This window comes from Puntigrus tetrazona, chromosome 7 (genome assembly GCF_018831695.1).
Source record: "Puntigrus tetrazona isolate hp1 chromosome 7, ASM1883169v1, whole genome shotgun sequence".
In the NCBI taxonomy this organism is placed as follows: Eukaryota; Metazoa; Chordata; class Actinopteri; order Cypriniformes; family Cyprinidae; genus Puntigrus; species Puntigrus tetrazona.
The window spans coordinates 22701576-22728283 of record NC_056705.1 but is presented as its reverse complement, the minus strand read 5'-3'; the positions used below and the strand labels follow the sequence as shown (position 1 = coordinate 22728283).

General features: G+C 37.5%; 1 protein-coding gene across 3 annotated transcripts in view; it reads right to left on the bottom strand.

The window, feature by feature from the left end:
* Nucleotides 1-26708, bottom strand: part of sorcs2 (sortilin-related VPS10 domain containing receptor 2) — a 132670-nt gene that overhangs the window by 18549 nt on the left and 87413 nt on the right. For all 3 annotated transcript variants that reach the window (XM_043245594.1, XM_043245595.1, XM_043245596.1), the window contains exons 4-8: nucleotides 9453-9617; nucleotides 8495-8568; nucleotides 6550-6614; nucleotides 5219-5337; nucleotides 3963-4052 (exon numbers count right to left, since the gene is read on the bottom strand). In XM_043245594.1, the coding sequence (XP_043101529.1) occupies nucleotides 3963-4052; nucleotides 5219-5337; nucleotides 6550-6614; nucleotides 8495-8568; nucleotides 9453-9617 (513 nt within the window). The remainder of the gene's footprint in view (nucleotides 1-3962; nucleotides 4053-5218; nucleotides 5338-6549; nucleotides 6615-8494; nucleotides 8569-9452; nucleotides 9618-26708) is intronic.

Genomic DNA, 26708 nt, shown 5'->3' with positions numbered 1-26708 from the left:
TAAGTGAAGAGCTAGCAAAGTCCCCCAAGCGCTGTGTAGCTTTAATGTGCTTTAGAGACCAAATTCTAAGGCTATTTCTCACTTATGTCCCACTAACAGCAGTTTAGAGGCACTAAACCCCTTCTGTGAGAGGTCAGTTACACAACACCTGTTTACTCTGAGAATTATAGGATGGAATCAGAACGATAAGCAACACACTTAAAGAGCACCTGTAACTATGTGTGTGTGCATGTGCATATGGACCAACGCATCTTTACTGTACGTGCATGATAGGGAGGTTTGCTGAGTAATATTTGCAACATAAATAGTTTATGTCTTATATCGGCTTTATTAATGTCAATTATTATGACATGATTCAAATAATTTCAGTCAGAATTAAAAGGAATTAGAAATAAATAGCCAGACAATTTCATTTCATACTGGCAATTTCAAAACATTATTTTTCACTTCCCAAAAAGACAGGAGGCTTTTCTAATGGAACATAATGATGCACATTAGTTGTATGACTGACGCTGCATCTGTCTATTTTATAATTCTTGTGGTGCCACAGAGCATGACGGAAAATGTGGTCTGGTCTGTCTCCTCATAACCCATTTAAATGAGTTGTTTTCTGGCAGGATTTATCACTATTTTTCATCAAAACACAAAACGCATGCAAACAAAATGGTACCATCAACATTTGCAATTCCAGCTTATTATGATCAATGATCCAACTTGGAAAGTCTTGGCTTAAAGAAAGTTGAAAAAAAACCTCATGCACATCTCTTCCAACTCACTGTTACAGAGACTTCTAATCCTGTTTCATCCCTATGTTCTCTTCGTTCCTAAAATATCTTTCTATATCCACACACAAACACTTCTGAAAAGTACCAATTTCCCCAGAAGGCTTAGACTATTCTGATGAAATGAATGCAAATATTTAATTTCAGAGAAGCTCTTATATAGAGGGGAGTGTAAATGTGTAGATGGCTTTACAGACATTATTTTAAATTGAATTTAACCTTTTAACCTCAGGAGGCTCATAATGACATCTGGAGACAAGCGATCACAAATCATAAGAGCTGACTGATTGCTATTTTTTGATCAGATTTTGAGATGGTACTGAACACGCCTCTTGACTAGAACTGCAATGTAATTCTTGGCTGTTGATTTGAGGTCAAATAAGAACAGCTCATCATCTTTTAGTTAGTTGTGCATTAAAATTTTAACAATGAGGTCATCTTCCCACCAAGTCTTACGCAAGAAAATGAAGTCACTGCTGTGAAACACAGCCGCTGAAAGTTCCCCCAGAGAGAGTGGAAGTTTTAAACATGGATTATAAGATAATCTAAATCAGCACACAAATAGCAACAAGAACAACATTAGAACAGGAATCTATAAGTGAAGCACGTGCCTTTTCTTTTAAAGTCTAACATTCTATTAGCTAGACAGGTTCTGTCTCTGTCTAGCATACTGTGTGACAGGACACTCAGGTCCACAGTACTGATAACAGCACTATCAGAACTTAAGACACCACTATCCATCTGTCTCTGACAGCAGGCACAGGACCCCTATCAGCCATGACACAGCTGCAGGACATTTGTGTCTCTGCCTACAACCACAATCCCTGAGTGCATTATCAGCAGGCTGACTGAGTGACTACGAAAGAAGGATCGGATAGGTAACAGTACGAATGGATGGATGGAAAGACAGCAAATCTGTAGAGAAAGAAAGAAAGAAAAGAAAAGAAAAATGAAATGGCATATTAGCGCTCCAGCAGAAAAATCTTTGTCTGGTGGATTCACAGTGGTGCATTTGAATTCTGGTCATGCGGTTTCATTGTTGAAGCGGAGAAACAGGTCTTAATTGACCAAAATCAATAGTATTGTTTCTATTCACAGTCTGCTTCAAGTAAAAGAACACCAGGCCTTTTAAGTGATTGTGTGTGGTTCAGGGGCGATTGCAACTGGATTGCAATACCAACATTTGTCTAAGCTGAAACATTTAAAGTAGGCCTGCAAAATTACAGATGCGTCACAAAGTTACGTTTTCCAGAACGGTGATGTTTCTCAAGTGTACTTAATGACTGGAAATCAAGTTGATTGAAATGTGTCTCCTGAGATTTGACATGTTAATGTTATTTTATTTAATGTTCATTTTAGATAGACTGATTCCATCCCGAAACACAGATTAGAACACGTCTTCACCCAAAACTGAAAATTCTGTCATCATTTAATCAAGCTCTCTGTGTTGCACAGGTATCATTTTAGGGTGAACAAATTTTCAATAAAATCAGCTTATTAATTTTCCAAGCTTTACTTAATGCAAACTTATAAAACAGCAAGCAAACAAAAATCAGTTCAAAAGAGTTTTTAAAATCAAAAAGACAAAAGTCAAAATGGGGAAAAAAAAGGAAAGAAGAAGCGGCACTTAGCCATTTAGTGCCCTAGGTGTGTTACAACAAACAAATCGTACCACTGGAGCCATGAACCATCATTAATCCATAACATAAAGAAAGGAACTTCAGGAGAGATCTGAGACTGCATACTGGAATTGGGTTTTGCATTTTTCAAAAGGTTTTCAATTATTCAATGTGGAAAATATGGGCACAACATCAGCCAACCCCATCTCTCTCACACACTCCTGCTCTCTTCTGGGTTCCTGAACCGGGTGTCTAAAATTTGACCTATCTGCTCAGTCAAGCGACAAGCAACTAAAAGAGCAAAGCAAAGAGTCTAGAGAGGGTAAAACACCAATAAAGCTTTAACCTACAAAATGATAAATATATCCGTTCTAAATAGTCACAAAAAACCACATGCACTTGAAGGCACGGAGCGAATTAATATATAGCATGTTCAACTTCTACAGTAATTAAATCAAAGCTTTTATCCTTTGCCATTAAGGCGAATGCCTGGTAATCTGGGGCATCTTTCTTAGTAGTACTCTTCTCTTACACTTTTCTCTCTCTCTCTTTCACTCTGTCACAGTGAATCAGTGGTTGGCATAGTTACAAATGCCATTGACAGCAGCTGCCCTACAGCCTCTCTCCTTTCCCTGCCTCTCTCTGAGGTGAAATATACATGAGGCAGGCCCCTCCGGCCTCCACTCCAATCAATGTTATTCAATTACAGTCAGCCAGCATTTTACTGAAGCACTCCCTTGGGTTAGAGCCACAGACAGCCTGGTCAGTCATCAGCTGTAACCCTTAGCCAGCTGTCTTCTTTCGCCGGCATATTACTGCCATACATCACGGCTCCTCAGTAGGTTAAACCCACATCTGGGTTGTAATGGTGTAGTGTTTCAATGCTAGACACCAACTGTGCTCTTCAGTTCATACATATTGCTGCAATACGTCATAGTCAGTCTCCGGCTTTAAAGTGAAATCCACAACAGCTGCAGATGATAAAAGAACAATAACCACCTTCAAACAGTGACTCACATTTGGTATATAGTTCATGAAAAAAACAGCAGTAACTTTAAATAAAAAACTAAACACGCACACAATGCTGCTATAGTAGATATTAGTAACCGATTTGATGAAACTCATTGATTTCTTAAGTAATTAAACAAAAAAAAACTGTATTCATGATTCAGTAATCAAATAATTTGCTCAGTCAATTTGTTCAAAAACACTTATGCAAAGGATGAAAAACCATTGCTACAGTAATTCTGCTCTTACTTTTTAACTATTTTCTTTGAATGCAGCAATAGCATACTGGCAATTGTGTTTAAAAAATATCACCCAATGTGACACTTGTGCTGGTTTTTATTACAAAAATAGATATATGCCTTGATAGGTGTGATAAGTTATGGTGCTGTGATTGAATAAGATTAAGTAGCAAAAAGTTAAAACAAGAATTTACACATTTACAACAATTTTGATATAAAAATATCAGTTTGCATTTAACTATATAGTAAATTATCAATAATAATTAATATAGTAAATATCAATCATTTTACAGCTACATTTCTGATGACCGTACCTTTGGAAGGGCATATTTAGGGAATCTCATCTGAACAAATTCATTTCTCCGATATGAGACGTAATACTTGGTCCGATTTCCTGTAGTTACCTAAAAAGAAAAAAAATAGAAGACAGACAGTAAAAGACTGTATTTTTGTTTCACTATCCCAATGATGGGGTCATGTCTTCACTGTCAGCAATTTTGAGACAAACCACTCTCATTTTCCTATTCATTCTTGGCCATCTCAATTCACAATGTCGATTTTACCTAGCTACTATCCCAACAGATTCAGTCTCTACTAGCACTGAAGCTCTGTCTGCTGGTCTCTATGGTTCACACAAATTGTGTCCAGTTTGAAACAGCTTGTCTAAACACAAACATTTCACACACTGTAGTCCTGTTTCTCAAGGGCATATCTAAATTCTTTTTCAACAGCTGCAATCCCTTCAAAAAACATCTGAAGAGGTGAGGGGGATGGGGGGGTGAGAGAAATTATTACAGAGCGAGCAAATGTCCTTGAGTCATTGACTAATTATAAAATATCAGAATAAAAGAAGAAAAGGGAAAAGCAATACCGTAGTTCAAAATAAGGAATGTGAGACCAAAATTACTGTTAAGTGCTACCAAAATGAAGCTAATATGCAGTATGCCCGCAACACTGGCAAAACTACACACTGTTAAAGAAAATCAGGAATGCACTTCTGAAAACATTCACTGAGCTGTGAATGTTTTCAGAAATACAGTCTTGCATATTAGCTTAATTTTTTGGAGCACTTAATAATTTTGGCCATGAGGACCAACAGCTCTTTTTTAATTTTTTTTAGGGGTCAAGGTTAACTGGTGATTTGTAATATGGGTTAAACACCCTGAGACCTGCAGGTGCATGGTCCTCCTCACTCTATATCTATATATATATATATATATATATATATATATATATATATATATATATATATATATATATATATATATTAAGCTCAGTACATTTATTTATTTAAGTGACATAATGTGACAATGATAATGATCATAAAATAAACCCTTTTAAGGTAATACAAGACTCTGACCAAGGTTTATTTTGCCAGTAGTGACAGTAAAGCAATTTATATTATATATTAAATAAAAGCTGTCCCTTTGAATATTCATCAAAGTATTAAAAGAATCCTGAAAAACATATATATTTATACAAATATATATATATATATCTTAAGTCTGAATGGATCTGTCTGAATAGATATGTATATACATCATGTGAAAAATATGTAACATCAATTTACCTTCACAAATATGTATTCATCTTGCACTGAGAGGGAATTGTGGTCAATCTTCCCCAAGAACTGTGCTGTCACCATTTTATCAGAGCAATTTTGTATGAGACATGTCACATAAAGGTATCCTGGTGAAAGACAGAAAAACACACACAAAAAGGGTCAGAGGAAAAGTAAAGGTAACAATTTGACTTTCAAAAGTTTGAAAGGAATTTTATTTCTGTGTCTAATCATACAGCTTTTCTAAGAGAGTGTTTGGAAGCCATTCTAAAGGTGAATGAAGTGAAAGATATCTGCAAAAAAAAAAAAAAAAAAAGAGATGGAGCTCTTAACAAAATTAGCTGAATCTGATCCTCACTAAACACACCGCTTTGCTCCAGAATGGCAGGAAATTAATTATGAGAAAACAGTGCCGAGGTGCCCTGTCGCAATGGCCTTTCTGTTTAGTATCTCACACAATAGCTGGCTCAGCAACCTCTACACACACATTCATCAATTCTCCAAACTTGAATAAAAATGACAACCAATTGTGAAATGATGAAAAAATTAGAGGAGAACGGAGACTCCAAAAATCATGGCCAAAGGTTACATATCAAAGTGGGGAACTTAATTGCTATTCTCATAATGTTGTTTCCTCTCATTCTCTGTGGGTTTTATTTTTTGTTATTAATTTTAGGCAAACAAACGGGCAGACTACTTCACTGAAGAGGACGAATGGTTAATCAAAGCAGTACAGCAGAGAAATTCATTAAAAAGCAATTAGAATGGCTGAGCGCTTTGCTTCTGTCTTCTGTCACACAAGGTCAGACGTGCACACACACACACACACACACACACACACACAGAACACATCCTATGAGAGGTTGAAGGAGCCACTGAGCTGAAGAAAAAACACTTGAGGTCTGCAACTGTCAGTGTGACACAATCTCAACAGATAAAGAGTAAAACCGCAACTGAAAGTTCATTTATCAAAAGAAGAGCTTGATTTATGTGTCCAGTGTGATTTTTTTATACTGGTTAGACACAACTCTCACCTCCCTCAGGGGTTGAGTGTATGTGTTTGTGGGTTGCAATGTGACTGTCAGGCTGTGTTTAACCTTCACTGGCTTGAGTGTGATAGAGCTCTATGCAACAGTCTGCATCTGGTCTCTTTCATGCACACAAACACACAAGCCTTACAAAACTGCTCGGCCAAGAGGAATTTCTCTGAAAGACGTTTGTTTGAATGAGGCAAAACCGAAGACCTAAAACATCCCATCTGTCCTTGTTCGCAGTGGTTTGATACGGTATGTAAAATGGAATTGAAATGCGCTGTTTTATAAACACATGAGCTCCCTTACCACCACCGATGTCTTGAATCTCCATGTGAACCAAATCAAGATCCACATCCACCCCCGTCACGGCCCTTAAACAAAGCATACAGTTAGTAACACATTGAGAGGATCAAACAAGGCCCACTCACACACGCAGAAGGACATCTTAAAGGGATAGTTCAATCCAAAATTGCAATTCTTTCTGCATCTGCTCACCTTCATGTTGTTCCAATGACTTAATTTAACAAAAAATGGAAAGCTTTGAAGCGAGAATGCTTGTAATCGCACACAAAACAGTGACACTTTTCAAATTTTCTGTTGCACAGAAGAACAAAGTTGAATAATTTTGAGTAAATAATGACAGAATGGATGGGGTAACCATCCCTTTAAAACAAACCCCTAACAGAACCTTCTCAACTGTACAGCAGAAAATTAACAGCATCTTTTTTGTGGGTACATTTTTATTGGTTTTAAAATCACTTAGTCAGCTGTCACAAAAAAAATTATATTAGCGGGTCTTAACTATTATGTACTTGTGTACATACATGCATGTAATCTGTAATGCACCTATTTTTTGGACACAAGTACATAGTAGTTAAGGTCACATAATATAAAGTGTAACCAATTACACTGATGAATCTGTTAGGATGTCCTACTGGTTTCTTTGTTTCAGGTCTGTGTGGGCAATCAGGACTTTGTTTGATCAATGAAATCTATAAGCCAATAGAATCGGCTGCTGGGTGATGTTTTAGCTTTACTGCTTTGGGGGAAAAACATGCGTTTTAATGTCTCTATCTGACAGCTTGTTCTAAATTCCTGTGATATTTCTAAAGCAATGCATTATGACATGACAATATTTACAGCAACTTAATGGCTACGTAATCTTGGTCCACACTGATTTATAGCAGATTACTTGACCGTCATGTCTCAACATCACATAATAAGTTGCAATGAGCTTAAGACTCCTCTCCTGACCACACGGTACGGACCACCCTCCCAGACAGCATCCCTGTCCATTAAAGCCATGCTGATTTATGCTCTTTCCTCCCAGACCTCCCCTTCTTTTGTTTTATGAGCGAGGCAGCAGACGGGGAGGACAAGAGAGCCACAACCCTCACTATGAACTGATTCTGTCGCGTCTTCTCAGGCAATTCTCTGAGATGTTTTAAGAGGTTTAGAGACAGTAGAGAGGGAAGGGGTATGACCCTTATCAAACCTCTGCTGCTGAGGGATAGAGTAAAAACAGTTTCAAATTTATAGTGTCATTGTAAAACCTCCAGCCAAATAAAACACGTGCTGGATGGGGTTTATTACGGTGGATGCTGACAGGGAGCTGACGTTTTCGTCTTTTATCACAATCAACCACAGACGAACTATACAGAATTGTATATCGCGTGTTGTGAATCTGGTAAAGCGCGCTGGGAGGATGGCATGCAAGCAGAAGAGAGCAAAAGATCAGGAAAGAGAGATCAAAAAAGAGAAAGAGAGGGTCAGACAGAAAGACTGGTTGGGGTGGAGAAATAAATCACTTCTGTACAGGATTTCAATCCCAGCTGTGATAGCAGTGAACCATAACCCGGGAGCGAAGGAATGGAAAATAAAAGAAGGGGTTGAATTCCACTAAGAAGGTGGAAGAAGAAAAAGAGGGAAAAAAAGATTAAAAAGAAACTCTCAGAGGGCAATGTAAAGTAAAACAAACCAGTACTGACACCCAGACTGACTTAGTTCTGTGAAATACAAAATAAGCTATTTTTAGCAGAATGTCAAATTTGTTGTTTTCCAATGAAAGTAAATGGTGACCACTGTCGTCAATCAACATTTTAAGTGAATAACAGCTCACATTTTAGTCTGTTTAATGGTTTTTATGAAGCTTTACATCCTGTCATCCCCGCAGTATGGAGGTAGCAGTTTAGACATTCTACTAAATAGCACTGAAGCATTGTAGGATGAATTTAGGGGGGAAAAAAATCACCAAAAAACTCTGTCTTTTGTAACACGCTCCTGTAGCAGAGTCCATTTGTGACCCAGATCGGTGGAGATGTACAGCTGAAAAAAAAAAAAGAAACACAAATAAATCACTGTTTACTGTCACTGGACGTTTGAAGCACCGGTCCTTACATTGATTTTTAGGCTGAATTAGATTAAAGCACACTTTGCAAATTCTCACGATCGTAAGAATTAGATGAGCGATTCATTGCATACTGTATAACGATTCGATTGTGGAAAACTGTCCATATATACCAATTACAATCACATATGTTGAGTGTGTGTCTGTGTGCATGCATCTGTCCTCAATTGATCATCCCTATAATGAGATTATATCGATCACCACTTGCATGGAAAATAACCACCAGACTGCACCATAACAATAAGCACAGACAAATGCACACTTTTCATTGTCTTTCCCATTTAATCTCAGGGATGATAAATTCAGCGTGTTGCAAGCAGTGTCTAGGGGTTTTAGCAATTCATCAACCGCACATAAACACGCACGCACACACAAACACGCACATAGATCTTGCCTCGTTGCTCACCCAGCCGTTAACAATGTAAACATGCTCTTTAGCGAGAGACAACCATGGCCTGAAGGCCAAACAGTGCTGCTCATAACTCTAATAATGAGGATGCCAATATGCTGGAGAGCAAAAAGCAGAGCCATAAACAAAGCTGGGTGAGAAATGTGTCGAGAACAGTTGGTGAAGGAGTTCAGCTGAGACCTAAATCATTAATACTGAAAAATCTACAAAGACTAATTCAGGCAGTTGAGCCTGACAAGAAAAGCCACAAACATGTAGCAGGAATTAAGACACATTATGGTCTTGTGAGCAACCGGTTCGGAGCTGCCAAAAAACACTGACTTCAATTGGTGTCATTATTAGTCATTTACTTGACTGCATTAATCTGTGTTGGCCAACAATTTCATCACTGACCTTCGCCTCCTTGCTGTAAGCCAAAAGTTTGTCTTCCTCAGATGGATGAAAGAGGAGTGTATCCACGGAGAAGGAGACAGGCTGCCGTTGGAAGGATGAACCCTCATCTGTGCTGATGAAGAGCATCTGGTCACGTTCATTGATGCTGGAGCTCACCAAGATCACCTAAAAAACACAATGTTTTCAGTGACTACATGTCAACATGTACGTTCATTGGTTTGAAACCTTTTATTAAAGAATATTTTCTTTCATTGTTCTATTAAAATATTGCATAAATATATGTCATAATAAAGGTTTTATATTTACTATTTTAATGAAATAATATTATTATATTTTATTTTTATATGTGCAATAAGTTTTTGTGCTGTGTTTATGATGCATTTCCTATTTTATATATATATATATATATATATATATATATATATATATATATATATATATATATATATATATATATATATATATATATATATATATACCCACATAGGTCCTTCAGACTCTTCTTAAAGTAATACTATGTCTCTGTTCTGTTTTTGCTGCCCAACACTACTACTGCTAAAAAACTACATGTAGAAAATAAAAGATAAAAAAAAATAAAAAGGAAACATAAAGACAAAAGTCAATCAATTAGTCAGAAAAAATTGGAATAAAGCCTCCGAATGACCCAGAGTTGTGTGAATTTACCAAACTGAACTTTTCAGAAAGATGCAGTTCCTTTAACTGTCTTTGAGCGGCGCCGTTGTTCAACCAACTGCGCAGTGAAGCGTCTCTAACGGGAGGCAAGTTCACTACCTGCTACCAGCACAAAAAACAAGCTGGGATCCTCAAGGGGACTGCCAAACAGAGAGACTCTCAAAGGGATCTCTGTGAAACAAGTTATCCATCCCAAAACAAAGACTCTAGGGAAAAAAAGGAAAGAATCTCCTCTCTGTAAAACTTCCCTCTTAAAGCAATAACTCGCAGAGTTTAGCACAGAGCCCCCTTTGTGGTCTGTGGATAAAAGCCATCAAACAACATCCTGCGGCTGTCCCAGAGGAGTACGGCGAGCTGGCAGGGCTGGAAGAGGCTACAGAGGCTGGTAAAACAACACGGGGCAGAATGTGGTGGCCGATGGCGCTTTAAGAGCATAATCGCCAATCTGCGATGATGCCTGACTGCCACTTCAGAATGGGGTTTTAGCAATTGTCTGTAGGTCATGTAATCGGTTATAAGATAATCTGCTTAAAGATCTCTAACCGGATCCTCTCTCACAATGGGCAAGTCACATAATGTCTTTTAAGTAGAATCAAGCTGATTGGATGAAAGACGATGCGGACGGCTCAGAGGATTTATACATATACATGAGAGTGGAATCATTCCTCTGAAAGTGCCATGTTCAAATGCTTTACCTTTAGACAGCATTCATGAACGAGACCACGTGATGGTATTGACCTAATTACTCATGCTAATGAACAGCAGTAATATTCATCACGCAACAAAGCCCTGAACGAGTCGCTAATTCAAACACTCCACTGAGTCTCTCGGTGCGGTGGAACTTTGTAAACAGAACAGTCAGCGAAAAGGAACAAACATGTCTGTGTGTACATGTGTGTGTAACTGCTTTTACTCAATGCGCCTCTTCTAATTTTGCTTTCCACCCAATTTCATATGCAAATTGGCAGGTTTGATATCCAGTCAGTGCTGAGCGGGAAAATGAGAAGCGCAGAGAGATGAAGAGGGGGAGAGAACGAGAGGTCTGTTTTGTGCACCTGAGCTCAGCCACTGGAACAAAAGACAGACTTGAAGAAAACTGACTGCGGCAACGGCAAATTTTCAATACTCAACCGCACAAAGCCGAGGGGAGAATTGCGGAGCACTGTTAGAATGCAGAAAGCTTCTTCTGAAACAACCGAGACCTGCTTGGGTTTGCATTCTGGCTTAGCTCTACCTGATGCACTTCTCAGAGAGAGAAAGAAAAATAGGATTCACTGCAAGAGATGCTTCTCTTAATGACAGTCCTTAACAGACAGCGGGGTCAAGAGGCAGTGGCACAGAGCTCAAGTCTGTCATTATTTAATCTTCCTCAAGACGTTTTAAACGGAAACGTGTATTGTTTCCTTTAAACCAGCAGATCCGGTTCATAACTGGTTTAAAAAAAAAAAAAAACGAAACAATACAAAACAAATTCATTTACAAATCCGTCCAATACTCTAGTCTCACTGGTTTCACTAGTGAACGTTGCAATGGAGTGGATATAAACTTAAAGAGATTCGCTCTTCATGTTAATCCAAACCTGATATTTTGAGTTGACCACTGACCAAAGCACTAGGTAAAATATATTTCTCAGACATTACTCAAAATATCTTCTTTTAGGTTTCTTTTAGAAGTTTTTAAAGAGAAAGTCGTCATACAGCTTTGGAATAAGGTTAGTAATGAAGGTTAGTAAATGACAGACATTTCATTTTTTGGTGAACTATGCCTTCGAAATTCATTTTTGTCCTATTGAGTGACATCAAAAGTATTGAAATATAGCATATGAATTATATATAAGGAATGCTTTTATGGTGCTTTCTGTAGTTTCATTGACAGACATGATTGCTATGAACTGTCACTGTACCGTGAAAAAATTGTCTATTGCATACAGGTCAAGGTAAGGGTGAGTCAATAATTATAGAATTTTCAATTTAGGTGAATTATTCCTTTAAGAAATCCCATCTGCCAATAGGCAAGCTTGTGACATTACACATATACAGATCCCCCTCTGTCTTTATTTCCATCCAAATGTGGAATATGGAAATATTCTCCCACACACATCAAACACTTTGAATAGACATTAAGCATCTATTATGTCTGCATGATAGTGTGAAGGTATAGAGTCCAGTTAAGAGACTCCCTTTTCAAGAGAGACAAAGGAAATGTGTGTTTGTCTGTGCTTGTGCTTGTGTGTGTGTGTGTGTAAAAGAGAGAGCGTGATCTTTTCACTGACCCTTCTCTAAATCCAGGTCTCACACAGGTAATTTGTCAGGAGCATGCTTGGGGTGAAAGCACTGTTATTAAGTCCCTCCTGCCTGTCATAATGGCTCAGCTCAGACTAAAGAACAGCCCACACATCAAACACCTACACCAGGGACGAGGACCCATGAAAACACTGAAGACAAAAGGAAAAAGGGATAACAATACTCGCACTGTGTGCATGATCACAGCTTTGTGCTTGGGGCTACTGTGTAACATTTGTCTGTAGGTGCAGTGCTTGGCAACAATTATACAGTTTCCTGCACTGCGGGGTCTCGGCTCTCTGATCATGACCCGAGGAAGGTATAATCGTATACACCTTGACTCTTGGCAGAAAAATTGCAATAAACACACCAGTATAAAGATGTAGTTAAACTCATGTTAAATGATGTTAATATGTGGGAATGTAGGGGCGATCAGTTTTCTTACACCATGTCCCATTCAGAAAAGATGAAACTCATTTCCAGCAACAGGTTCTTTGTTCACCCTGAAAGAGAGACTACTGTGTGACATGACACACTCCCAGCTAATCAAAAGTTATTTACTGTAATGTTCCACGTTCTAGGCTGTATATTAGACTTTTCATCACGATACAATCTGACATTTATTCTCTTAGTCAGAGTTACATTATTCGCTGATACAGAAGCTCAACACAAAAATTTGATGTGATTCAGTAACCATGAGATGTGATGACAGATCATCAGTGGCTTGTGCAAAAAATAAGCAATGGCGATAGACAAGAGTCTATAGGTCTATAGATAAATGGTGCTCTCTAAATTGCGCAAATATAGTATACCCATTAGGACAGACACAAACACACTTTCTCCTTTAAGATACTGCAGATGTGGCTAACCTGAGAGTGTTAAAAGGTGCATCTTAAAAAAAAAGAAGTTTTTACACAGCAATTTTTTAAATTTAAAGCAATTTTTACACAGTGATCAAGGCACTAATCCATATCGATGTTTCATTACAGCCCTATAATGTACAGTTATGAGGAGCGGGGCTGATGATCAACAATGTCCTTTCACTTGTTACGGTCACAGCCGGTAACTGAAAAAAATAATTCACTGACGTGGCTGTATCTCGTCGCCTAATATTGTGTATAAGAGTCTTTGATCGTATTAAAACTTGCCTTAGGTTAAAAAATCATGTTCATAGTTATGTCTTTGAGGCTCACTTAAAACGTGAAAAGCAGTTATTGGAAAGAGCTTCTTGAAAAAAAACCCAACATATAATTCTAAAGTGTTCTAAAGTTTTACTTTTTGTGTTCAACACGTGTTCATCAAATAATGAATAAAAGCACAGTAAAATGTGTTAAATAGAGTTGAGAGACTGTTACACTATGGATCCCTACACATTACAGTTGGGAAAAAAAAACAGATACGAGTGAACAAATTAATAAGAACAATATCGTTTTGGTTCTCTACTCCACAGCATAATCGATCCATCAAAATAGGCACACAAAAATCTACAGATCTTTCTGCATACGTGGACCTCCGACCTTGATGAGCAATCACATAATTCCTCTGACCTAATGGACGCACATCTATCAAATGACAGTAGGAAGGACCCAATGTGGATATTTCTCCATATGAAGTCACCGATTCCAAACAGTCTGTTTGGGTCAAAACGGCACCGATTCTCCACAGGGAAAGATTAATCTCCTTCTCCATCTCAGCAGGGGCTCTCTGATTCTGACTCCAGTGAGATCTGAGTGAGTAATCTCAGCCTACCACTTTAAACGTGCAAAAAGCGCCATCTGTGCCTTTGTCTTCGTTATGATAACAACGTTACAGCAGATTTGACTGAAGGATTTTAAAACAGCAGTTCATTTAAAAGCTGCTACTTTAAGCAGTCACTGTTCAAATTTATTATAAAGGTTTTGCCCTTCAAGGCCCTTAACATTTTAATAGGTGATTTCATGTCCATTTTTAAGGATGGCAATCGTAAGTCATTTAATGATAGCTGTCACGTATTCAGCAAACACCTTTAGAAACAGAATGCTTCCTTTTACAAGTCCAGACTTTTAACAGCTCCATTTAGGATATTTGGAAACACAGAAATTCAATTAGGCTGCCAATTGTAGGGCTCATTTCAATAACAAAAAATAAAAACATTAGTGACATTATTTGTGTGTAGTAACGTAATTCATTAACAAATTAATTTTTATAAAATACATTAATGCCCTTCAGTTCATTAAGGGAACTGAGAAACGGCTCCGGCTGATTCATTAGTAACACATAACAAGGTCTCATTTGTTAACATTAATATATTAACCAATACTGAAATGAACATTCACTAAATACAGCCAACTCATAAAAGTTATTATCTTTGGAACTGAACTTCACTGTTTATGCGTGTTTGTGAATCAATAAAAACTAGCTTATAGTCTTTCTGTTTGCAGTTTCAGATTTCAGTGGTCATGCTATATGCTTCACCTTGAATAGGAAACGCAGAAAAATGAACACGAGACAACCATTATCAGAAAAAACATCATGAGAATCATTCGGCCGCGGTTAGAACTCTGGTTCCGAGTCCCATCTCTTACACACCGAGAGCTATGTAGACAGAGAATATACCTTTGCCCTTTAGTGGACAATTTTCATCATCTGCTACACTAATTACAGAAGCAGCACCCCTGTAGCACAGAGAGGCTACGAGTCGTTTGCTCAAGGTCACGACTATAAAGAAACGGGTCTAGTTGATTGCGAAAGGTCAACCCTACACGAGACCGGCCCTCTGTGACCATTTGCCTACTATCAAAACTACTGCTAGGATTTAGCTGAACATAAAGCATCGCCGCAAATGAGGTCTAGTTACATTATTAACCTCATGCTGTACTACACAGTTTTCCTCATGACATGTTTTACGCCTTTTTCTGCGCAGCGCTGTGCTGAGGCATTAAGCAAATAGTTTAAGACCAGACTCTGTATGTCTTGGCAGAGAAGCATGCTAGCTAATATTTTTTGGACGGGGCTGTGCGTGCTCAAACCTTTCAGCATGTCTGATTGATTATTGTAAATGCAGGACCTCTCTCCTCTGAAGGATTGTGGGGATTAAAAAGCAAACACAAACTTTGCCAGTAATATTCCTAGCACTCACCGTGGGTGAAATCAAACGGCTGCGCATTCACAGGTACACGTCTGAATAGCTGCACTTGTACTGTCATCAACCATTAAGCATTGTGCCGCATGAGTAATTGTCATTTCAATTTGTTTGTCTGACACAGATATGTCTAAAATGGGGAAAATGGCTTTGGATACGGACGCTTAATTCAGGCCTCAAAGGACAAAATATGCATCCCCGTAATGATAAAATGGCTGCTGTTATTCAACTCTGATGATTCATGGATAAATGTGGAAGTTATTTTGGAGACCACAGACTTGTGTAGTCATGGTCAATTTAAATCCTGATGGCTGCACACACAGTGGAGGTATAACACTGGGATGGTGGAGAGAGAGAGAGAGAGAGAGAGAGAGAAAGGAGTAAATAGAAGTTGGGGTAAATGAAAGGTTGACCTTTCACTCTCCCCAAAATGAAATAGAATGCTGTTTGCTTTATGTTTCAGCAAATCTCTGTTTGGAAAAAAAAAATAATGCTTTTCCATTTCATTTAGCTTTTATTGAACCATCATGTTAAACCCTGAGAATGGCGAGATTATTTTGCCGTATTCCACTTCCAGACAGGACAATAATGAAAACAGAGAGGTCGAAGAGAGACTTATTTATTGGGATGGACAGAGAATAGAGGCAGAAAGCAAGAGGAAATGGGACTGTTTTTTCACGTTGTGTTATGTGAGCCAGAACAATGACTTAAATCATTCATTCTGACGTGCGGAGAGGATGTATAAACAGTCGGCAGATGTAACTCCAAAACAACTGTACACACAAACTGTGTTTTCTTTAATTATATTTTTCCTTATCTTACTACTATTTAAACATACTATCTGAATGAATGAATGAACACTCAAAAATCCACAACGCTTAATTTACTTTATGAAACGTATGCTTCCTACTTGTGTCTTAATTTTGTTAAGAACATTTTGTTAACACGGCTAATTATAGACCAGTGTTAATGCTGTATTTTTGGCATATGATACGAGTCGCTTCATATTCACGGTATTAATATATTCCATAAAAATTTAATCTTTTTGTCATCAGTGTCAATATCACAGCAACAACAAAAACTATCCTAAATTAAAAAAACTAAAAACAAAAACATAACTCAAGTTCACTGAAGACAAGTAAACAGCAATTAAACAAGGATAAGAAACTAATTACAAGCAAAAGGGCAAAAAAACCCTACAAATAATAATAAAATTATTTTAACTATATTGTATAAAGTAATCAAATTTATAAAAACACTGCATATTCTTCCCTGTGTAAATTTTGTATATATTTCTTTTCGGTAAAGTTACAAAATTGATTTAGTCTAGAACAGAAAAAGATTTTCTTTCTTTGGTTATTAGATAAACATGACAGACAGACAGCATGAATAATAGACTGCTGTCACTTTAAGAGCTGCCCTGACCGTTACACATGTGTAAAAAAAGAATCAAAATAAAAACTAAGTTCAATACTCCTGCAGAGCACAGTCTCACATGTGGAGTCTCTCAGACAGTGTGTGCTTTTAGCAAAATGAGTTGTCTTTTACTGATGATTGTGTTTCAGTGAAGTTTTACCAGTTAATAGTGTCTATGGGTATACTCTTACAATGAGCATTATTATAATTGCAGCCTTCCTGTATTATAAGTTTTGCTTTTTTTGGTTCTTATTTTAAGCAGGAGGCCAAGTGTTGACAAAGATGGAGAGTAGAGTTCAGAGCTCCTCTTAAAAAAAAAAGCGAGGATGCTCTTGAATGATTCACCCTGAGAGAGGAGGAAGCGGCTTCTGTGCTGGACTGTGGGCAGATTAGCGGTCCAAGACATATACTCAAAAAAAGAGAGCATGCTGAGAAGTTAAACTAATGTGAGTAATGTTAACCAAACATGATTGTAGACCATGCAAGAGGCGACAGAGACACTCCTTTCCGCGTCAAAGGTTCGACCCATTTCTCCTGAAAACTGATCTAGTGTCAAAGGCCAGGTTACCCTGGTTACCGTGTGGTCTCCGTGGAGACCGCTGTCCTCAAGCACTCCTCACCAGTCAAGTGAGTGGGAGACGATCCAGTTCAAACATTCTTGCTCATTTTGAAGGAGAGGAATAGGTGGAATAATTACCTATTGTGTCAATAATGGGGAATTTAGCTCACAAGGAAACATCATTAGTCAGACTCGCTCTCTCTCCTCTCATTCGTTCTCACTTGCCTTATTTATTCTTAATGTCTGTGGGTGTGAAGGGAAAAGTGGCAAATGTTCTTGTATTTTCACAGCTGTAGAGAACAGCTGTAAACGAATTACGGGATGTCAATAGAGACAAGGTAGACTGACTTTTTCCAGAGTCTACAAGAGGCGACAGAGAGGACAAGAGGAACAGAGAAGGAATCCCAAAGGAGGGCTCACATAATGCTCTAAATGCAAGTCAATTACATCAAGAGCTCTGTTTTCTGTTCTAGAGCTGTACGTTTGAACATCTTAGTTATATGACTACCAGGGCTGTTATGTCATGGCAAACGTAGGTGGTGTCCAAGTGAAGAGAAAACATCTAGATAAAACAAGAAGGTAAAGCCAAAACATGACTATTTGGGAAAATACAGTTCATCTGTTAATCATATATATCAAGATGGGAGCTCTTTCTGAACGTTAATTGAATACCCCTGATATAAAACATTTAAATCTCTCTGTGTATCAAGCATTTGATACATAAAAAAAACCTAAATAATAATACTAAATAATAATAAATAAAAAGTAATAATAAAACAAAACTCATAATTAAATAGGCGACATATATAAATAATTTAGCACAGCAGTGTATAATACTGTACGTATTTGGATACATCTCTTTTATGTTCCATAGAAGGAAGTAAGTAAGTAAATGTGAGTAAATAATAGTAATGACAGAATTCATATTTTTGGGTGCACAGTCTCTTTAAGGATCACACTGCTCTGTGATATGCACTTTTGCAGCAAGACAATGATTTGACGATTGCACACAGCATACGGCATGATGAAAATGGCCCGCGATAGGGTTATGACTTCTGTCAATAGCCATGACAACGGATGACAGTAAAAACACCTATTACCCAGCACATCATGAGCAGACAACTGAGCAAGACTGAAGCAGTTTACTGTCTATTTGACAGAGAAAGATCGAGATATAAATAGTGCCCTTGAGGACACAACATAACAGCATTACTCGAGAACTAAGTGCTAAACCACCAGCGGTAATGTAATATGGAATTGGTTTGGCTTCCAACGGAAAAATCAAAATGGAAACGGAGATAAAAATTTGCATGCAGCGACATTTCATTTCTGTTAATGTTGGTGCATGTCATCTTTGGTTTGCTTCACTAACGATGTTATGCAGTGAACCACAACACCAATGTAGACACGACAGAGGAGAGCTGGGAATCAATCAGTCAAGGTGATGGGGTAGAGGCTGTTGTATATTTGTGTTCATATTATTTGAAGGGGTCTACACTGTGTACCAATAAAAGCATATACATCTCGGTTTGACTCTATCAATAACAGGCTTTTATCCGACACTGAGGCTGAATTTAATGTTGCTTAGTTCGCGTAAACCTCCACTTTTTCAATTCGGTCATGCTGCATATCAGCTGTCATAGGCTGTGAATGCAGACCAGAAAATGTCATTCAAGTACATGCTGCATTTATTCAGATTATTAATTAGGCTGACAGGAGCCTAAAGGCTTGGGTTACCAGCTGTCCTGGTTTACTCAGGACAGTCCCAGTTTTATGAGGTGTGCTCCAGTGTCTTGACATTTTAGTAAAAATTATAAATATGTACGCTATTGTCAAGCTATTGTCTCCGGTAATGTTTGCGTGCATTGCCTCATGTGTTCCTTGCAGTGTGGACAGATTCTTAAGTTAGATAACTATCTGAAGCCAGTTAATGTCTGATTTTTTTGTCCTCTTCAGATTGACAGAATAGGCCGGACATTTTAGCTCCATTCTAACTCATTTCCATGTGAAATTATACAAACCTGCAATTTTTCCCCTAAAGTTGGCAATGTTTTGCCTAGAAAATTATTTTAAAAAAAGAGAGACAGAAGACTTGTGAGCATATTTAAGCTGATGTTGATAGTTCAATCATAATTTGAATAATAAAATATCCATGTTGCATATTATATAAACAAATATCAGCATTTTAACTGATCTTTTACATTTATCTCTCTTTCTTTCCCTTTCCCTCTTCCTCTCTCTTTCTCTCTCTCTCTCTCTCTCTCTCTCACCAAAACACGTTTTCACGTATTTTCTGTCATGTTGGAGATTTCTGATTGACGTCTATTGTATTTATATTCTATATCTCACCTGTAAACATAAACCTCAAAGACAGATTTCGCAATTTCGCTTTTCATTAAGAAATCCCAAAAATCTTTTATGAATCTCTTATGAATCTTTTTATTTGTTTTAGACAGCAAAATTATAGCCAAAACCATACAGTGTGCAGCACGCATGAGCTGGAGAAATGCCCAAATGAAAATTTCTTTGTGTGGTAGTTTTTACACACACACACACACACACACACACACACACACACACACACTGTATGGTCTACCACTGTGGAAATGAGTTAAGAATAACAAGTTGTTGTTTGCCACAAGTGATCTTCCACAATGCTTTTCCTATCATGCTTTCTTTCACATGCTCTCTTTGTATCTACCTTATGCTTTTCTCCTTTTTATTTTTCGCCTCTTTTCCTCCATAGCACCAGCAACCCACTGTGAAAATGACAGTGCTTGGAGGGGAAGCAGCAGGGGGTGCACATGAAAATAAACACACACATGCACACACATATACACACTTGCATTTTCCTGTAAGTATGATGCATCTCTTCCAACATCTTTCAGACTGATTACTGTTCTGATTTCCGCTTTGACTCTCCCATTGAGAAAATGAGAGGGGGTTATTAAGAGATCAGTAAGAAGAGCCCAGAATAGCTCAGGGATATAGAGGAAGGGTCGTCACAGCCAATACTGTGTGTGCGCTTCAACACGCACAAAAAAATAATAAGTAACAATTCAAGGCAGATGCAAAGGCAAAACAGGAATTCTAGAGGCACTAAAATAGTATATTGTTGTTTTTGAGGTCAATCATATGTCAGTCATGTCATGTTCAGTAAGTGTGTATGAATGATGCACTTACTTTTTCTCTCTTCTGCCAGCCAGTCTTGAAAAGCGGCCCTCTGTAGGCCCAGTGTTGTTCTGCTCTTTTTTTTTTCACCATAATTGCCTCATTCATCCTTTGTTCATTATTGATTTCCGGAATAGTACAGTGCTGCATTGCCAGGGACCATATTGGGCAATGCTACTGGGAAAAATCCTGATTGTGCCACAAAAAACAGCGTAAGGACAAAATGCACCAGTCACAAAAAGAGACAAATGCACAGCCCACAACACACACACACCCAAACTTACATGTACCAACAAAAAACGTGGCAACTTGAATATGCATTACAGAAAAAAGGCACAGTTTTTCATAAAAAAAACAACACCATGTATAAAGCCATTGCTCAGATGGAATTTGTGTTTTAAAATGCATATACTTGAATGTGGGCTTCCTAAACCAAACAAACGTAAAACTAAGAGAGAAAGCAAGGACAAAAAGGGCTAACACTGGACTCTATTAGTGGTCCCCTCTTTCCTCCTCTGACTCTTTACTGTCTAAGGATGTCTGAACAGAACACGTCTGTCTATCAAAGCATGCTGCATTAATGCTTGCTGGTGTTGCACAAATGTTTTGCTGAATTAAATGTGGCTGAAAGTGCCAACATCGCTGTTTATCTATAAATCTTCTTAATCCCTCGTCCTCACTGTTGCATGTAATCAATTTCTAAAAAAAAAAAGGGAGGGGGAATAAAAAAGGTTCATTAAATGTTTACACAATGCTCTCTTGAAGGTTGATCTGGCGTTGTTTGCCTTGATAAGTATATTTGTGCAGACTGACATTTTATGATTTTATTTTATAGTCTCGAAAAGCAGTAAATATGATTTTTGCCATTTAGAAGTCATAATTTCACACTAATTTATTTGTTATATCTTGGAGCACCTGTGGCTTATTATTAAAGAGACATTTGTTGAGCGGTGAGCCTGTACGCTCAAGTGGGCTAATGCAAACTACCTCTCTGTTATAAAAGACCTTTAATCTTCAACAGACATTAGCCATTACAAACATTGACTAAAGCCCAATGAGGCATCTACTAGGTGTTGTGAAAGCTATTTGAGTAAAGTCCTTCAAGCCCCGTAGATCTTTAATGAGGTGAGGAGCTTGAGGGCTAGCAGACCAACCTCTTGAGAAATGGGTCAGGCACAGTCAGCAAATGCATTCATGTATCTCAAAACATTATTATTAGATATTGTTAATTTTTAGAGTTTGTTTTGTTCAAGAACAGACAGATAGACATGCACAGGATGCGTTCTTATTCCCTAAAGCTTACTTCACAGAAGCTGCTTATATGAAGGGCTCCGTCACTTATTGTTGTATCTATCACCTATTGTTGTAGTCCGGATCGTGACATTTCAGAGAAATATCATATCAGGAATAAGAGGATTGGATGCTGCGATGTGATACTGAGGTGCTTCAAGTATCACATTAGATTAAGTGTCACCTCCGTAAGTGCCTTTGTGTGTCTTAGTCGTGCGGCTGTTATAGATAGACCATCTTAGCTGAAATATTTAGACTGTTATGGAGGTGATCTTTTAAAGTACCTCAGCACTCTTTAATAACACCATATACCTTTTTCACCTCTTGTCTTTTCTACAGCTCGCTGATGAATTTTAAATGAGCAGGTCCAAAAAGAGAGATGAAATATAAGGGAAATGCAAGTTTCATGTCCCTCTATCTTCAACCATTACATGAACTACTCACAGGCTAAAAATATACTTGTGTGGTCAATAGTTCCTCATAGTGAAAATGTACTACTGCTCATAAATGACCCAAAACAAGGGTCAAACTAAGAACATCTACAAAAGGAGCAAAGAGCTATTCAGAGTCACAGCGCTTTACTTTTAGCTGCATAACCTACAATAGATCAGTAACAGCTGCAACAATTTTGACTGAACTGCAAATAAAACAATGCTTCTTCAAGCAGCAGATATTATGAACGAACATGATGCTGATACTAAAAAGCAAGCAAAGACACTTGTCGGTGCCAATGAATGGACTTCATTTTTTATATTATGGTAGGACACTCCAGATGTTTGCAGGACAAGTAGAAAAATAGGCCGTTTAAAAGTTTGACTTGGAAAAGAGAATAAAAAATTCAGTGGAGAAGAGGAAATAAAATGAAAGAATAATTGGTGGTGACATGGCCTTTATAATGAGTTGTTTTTTCAGGTCAGCAGAGGCTGTCATGCAGTTTGAATAGGCTAATTAAGATGGTGACAGAGGATTGATGAAACACATTCAAGCTCACTAAAACAGAGTGTAGTCTGGCACAGTGAAGCACACCTCTTTCCTACCATAACTATGCGGCGTACAGCTCCGGTCTGAGCGGTCCTATGACTACAAATGAAAACGCTTAAACTGGAAATGATGCAATATTTTCCATGTTCTGGCTTGACAGGCTTTTTCTAATGACAATATCTGCTTTCATTAAAGTCAAAGCATGACTCAGCTCTCGAGAGGCTTGTTAAGCTTGATTGAGTCATGTTCACAACTTGTATGAAACGAAAGCACGAGGAAAGAAAAACAAGTCTTTGTTAGTTTTCAGAGAATGTTTTTCATGTGCATGACAAAGGGAAGTTCAGATGGCTGGCTAGGATCTGAGCTGAACTGATTTAAGGAGAAAAATGAGGCACTTCGTAAAGCAATATTTCTACATTTCCTCTTCTCTGCACATACATGGTATTTTTTATTATCAAATGTTTCACTTTTGATAATTACATCCTGCACATTTGGTCAATATTTAGTTATGTCATACATTCATTCATTCATTCCATTCATTTTACTAAAACTTGAAAATTTGGTGGAAAATATTATTTAAGCTGTGCAGAAAGCAGATATGTAACAATATGTATTAAAAATGTAGTTTGTCTTCGTTAATTAATTATGTCTGTCATTAACGTAAACCTTTTGAGGTAATAAAATATGTTGTCAAATATTTTAGTCCTCAATCAAGTCAACAACTTTGGCTTATTCAATAAAATATCGATTTATCACAGTAATTAAAGAGAAAGTTTACACTTCATTTATCTTGAAAGAGTAACGGAGCGCTTAATATATGCCGAAACAATGGTTAAAAGCTCAAACCATCAATCTCCTTACAAAACAAACATGTCTAGCCGTTTCTGGTGAGAGATTTGTTACAAAGAAACGAGTGCAGATAAGCACTCATCTTTGCTTTTAATTTATCTTCTCGGTATCCCAGTCCATCCTTCACACACCTTCCAAAAATCCCACCTCTCTCCCTCCCTTCTCACTTTTGCAACATCATCCTTGTTTTGTTCATCGGAGGCATAAGCCACATCTCTCTCTCTCTCTCGCTCATACACACAAATACATGTTGAAATGCTGGTTTATGCACCAGTGCGTAGCATTGTTATGGAAAACATCCACATAGTTGTGTCCAAGCACACGTGTGGTCTGTCTGATTTCGTCTGGTGAGGCGTCTCCCGCTGCATACTGATATTCTCTGTTATGCATATTCCCTATGTGTAGTTTGTTGGTCAGTAAGACAGCTGCAAATGCATTATGCATGAGAAGCGTATTTTGCCAGACAGGTGTGGTAGTATTATGGCGTGCAGCGGGAAGGATGCTATGGCATGTTATGACAGGTCACGGGGTGTCAGTGTAAGCTGTACCTCGCTCAGGTACAGTGCAATAATGACAGTGTATCTCACAGTATGGGGTGCCGACAGGAATCTGATGTTACAAATATCAAAAACAACACACTAACTAATTTGATTGTCAGATAAATGTGCAAATGCGAGCAAGCAGGTGAAAATTCACGCAGATGCACATGATTTTAGCGTGTGTGCATGTGCATTCGGTCCGATATAAAATGAGTAATAATTCATGTTGCATGGCACTCTTGATTCATCTGGATTTGGAGCTGCTGAAATATTGAACTGACGTAAAGCGTGCTTGGGTGCACTGGAGTCCTGACTGAGCCCAGAGCCAGAAAAACAACAGTCAAGGTCAGTCTGGGGCTGCTTCTAGGTATTTATTTTTTTATTTTTTAGCCTCGGTGACTTTACACCATTATACTACTACACTATAATCATGTAGTACTTAATCAAAACAACCATTTTATATTTATTAATATTTTATTCGATTGTTCATAAATAAACACACTACTGTTGTTTAAAAGTATGGATGATGTTTTTACTGTGTTTTTTATTTTTTATTTTGCTGTTGTAATTCAATAAATGCAGTTCTAGGTGAGCATAAGAGACTTCTTTAAAAAATGATAGTAGCATGCTGTAGCGTATGCTGTGAACAAACGCGAAGCCGCAGAGTCTCATTTATTTAACAAAAAAGAAAGAAAGATGAAGTTCTTCTGAAAAATCACAAAAGAACAGCCCCCACCCCTCTGGACCAACTGGTGCCTACACTTTCACCAGAAACACATCACTTTTTGTTTAAAGCTTTTTTGTTCCTGCTAATTGTATTTAGTCTTTGTGTCACTGTCTTCACTCAGCAGTAGGACAAGAGTACAGACATTATCTTCTAGACAGTAACATATTGTACTTTGCGTCTTTCTTTGCAGCATGTGTATGTCATTGTCTGTACTTGGTAGGCTATTTTAGATAAACTGAAGGTTTAAAAGTAAACTTAAAACCACTGAAGTTTTGATATATGCATTTTGATGTATTTATCATATACATGTTTGTAAAATGTAATAATATTAGTGATAAAAATTAAATGTTAATTTGTAGATCTATACACATTAAATGCCTGCACTATTATTTCTCATCATTGCTGACTAATGACTAGTCTGATTAGTTCTGGATAGAATTAATACATAAACATGGTTCATTGATCATACTTTATGCTTTTGTTGAAGTAATGTTTTATTATGTTAGTTATCTATTATTATGTTATCTTAGTTCTCAAGAATAAAACAACATCATTTTAGTCTGAAATGATTTTCACCATAAATTTATGGAATAACACTAAGAGCTAATTATTAAGAAAATGTGCCACATGTTGCACCAAATGTGAGACATGTGGCACCGGTCTGAAAGATAATTATGGAGATCAAGCAGGAAATACTACAAAGGTAGAATTCATAGTCAGTTATTGCAGGAAAACAGTTTTTTGTCCTTTAGAAATTGAGCAGGAGTAACTTTAACTCCTTGCTTTTGTGTGGGGCTTGGAAACGTTGTGTCTTCTACACACACAAGAGCACGCACACACACACACACACACACACAGAGAAAGAGAGAGAGAGAGAGAGAGAGAGAGAGAGAGAGCCGTAGGCTCAATGCAGCATGTGCAAAACATCAAAAGCAGCTCTGAACACAATCCCATGATCATGTTCATATATCATTCATAAGACACATCGGAAGGGTCCAAAAAGTCATCAAATATATAGGCATTTTCATATACAGGACAAATCCAAATAAATCCCTCTACTCAATCTCTAATCAATTCTTTAACGTGGAAAATTGGGAGCATTTATAATGAGTAATATTAGAGCAAATTGAAGATACAATTTTTTTTTTCTTTTAAATTTGCCTAAATCTGGAAGTCTAAAATGAAATACAGACTCTTTATTAACAAAAGGCATTCATATGAATGCAAGCAAACACACAGGCAAGCTATATTTCTGTATGACTGGTTAGATGATCTGAAATTCAATACTATACATAGATTGAAGTAAACTTCAAGAAAGCAAAACATGTATTCAACACTGGAGACTGTTATCCTCTTTACTGTATTGCCAGATTAATCATGTGTGTGTGCATTCTGGTAGTGATTCAAATTTCTATAATAAAAATACACTAGACAGATGAATAAACTCGAAACTGTTACATTTAACTCGCTAGCATAAGAGAGAAAATGACTAGCATACAAACAAGGATTTCTGAGATGAAGGAAATTAGTTATTTTTTTATGAATTCATACATTGTTTAAAAAAATATATTAAACTCTAAATATATCCCTCACTGTGGTGTACTGTAAGCAAGTACAAATTCAGGCAA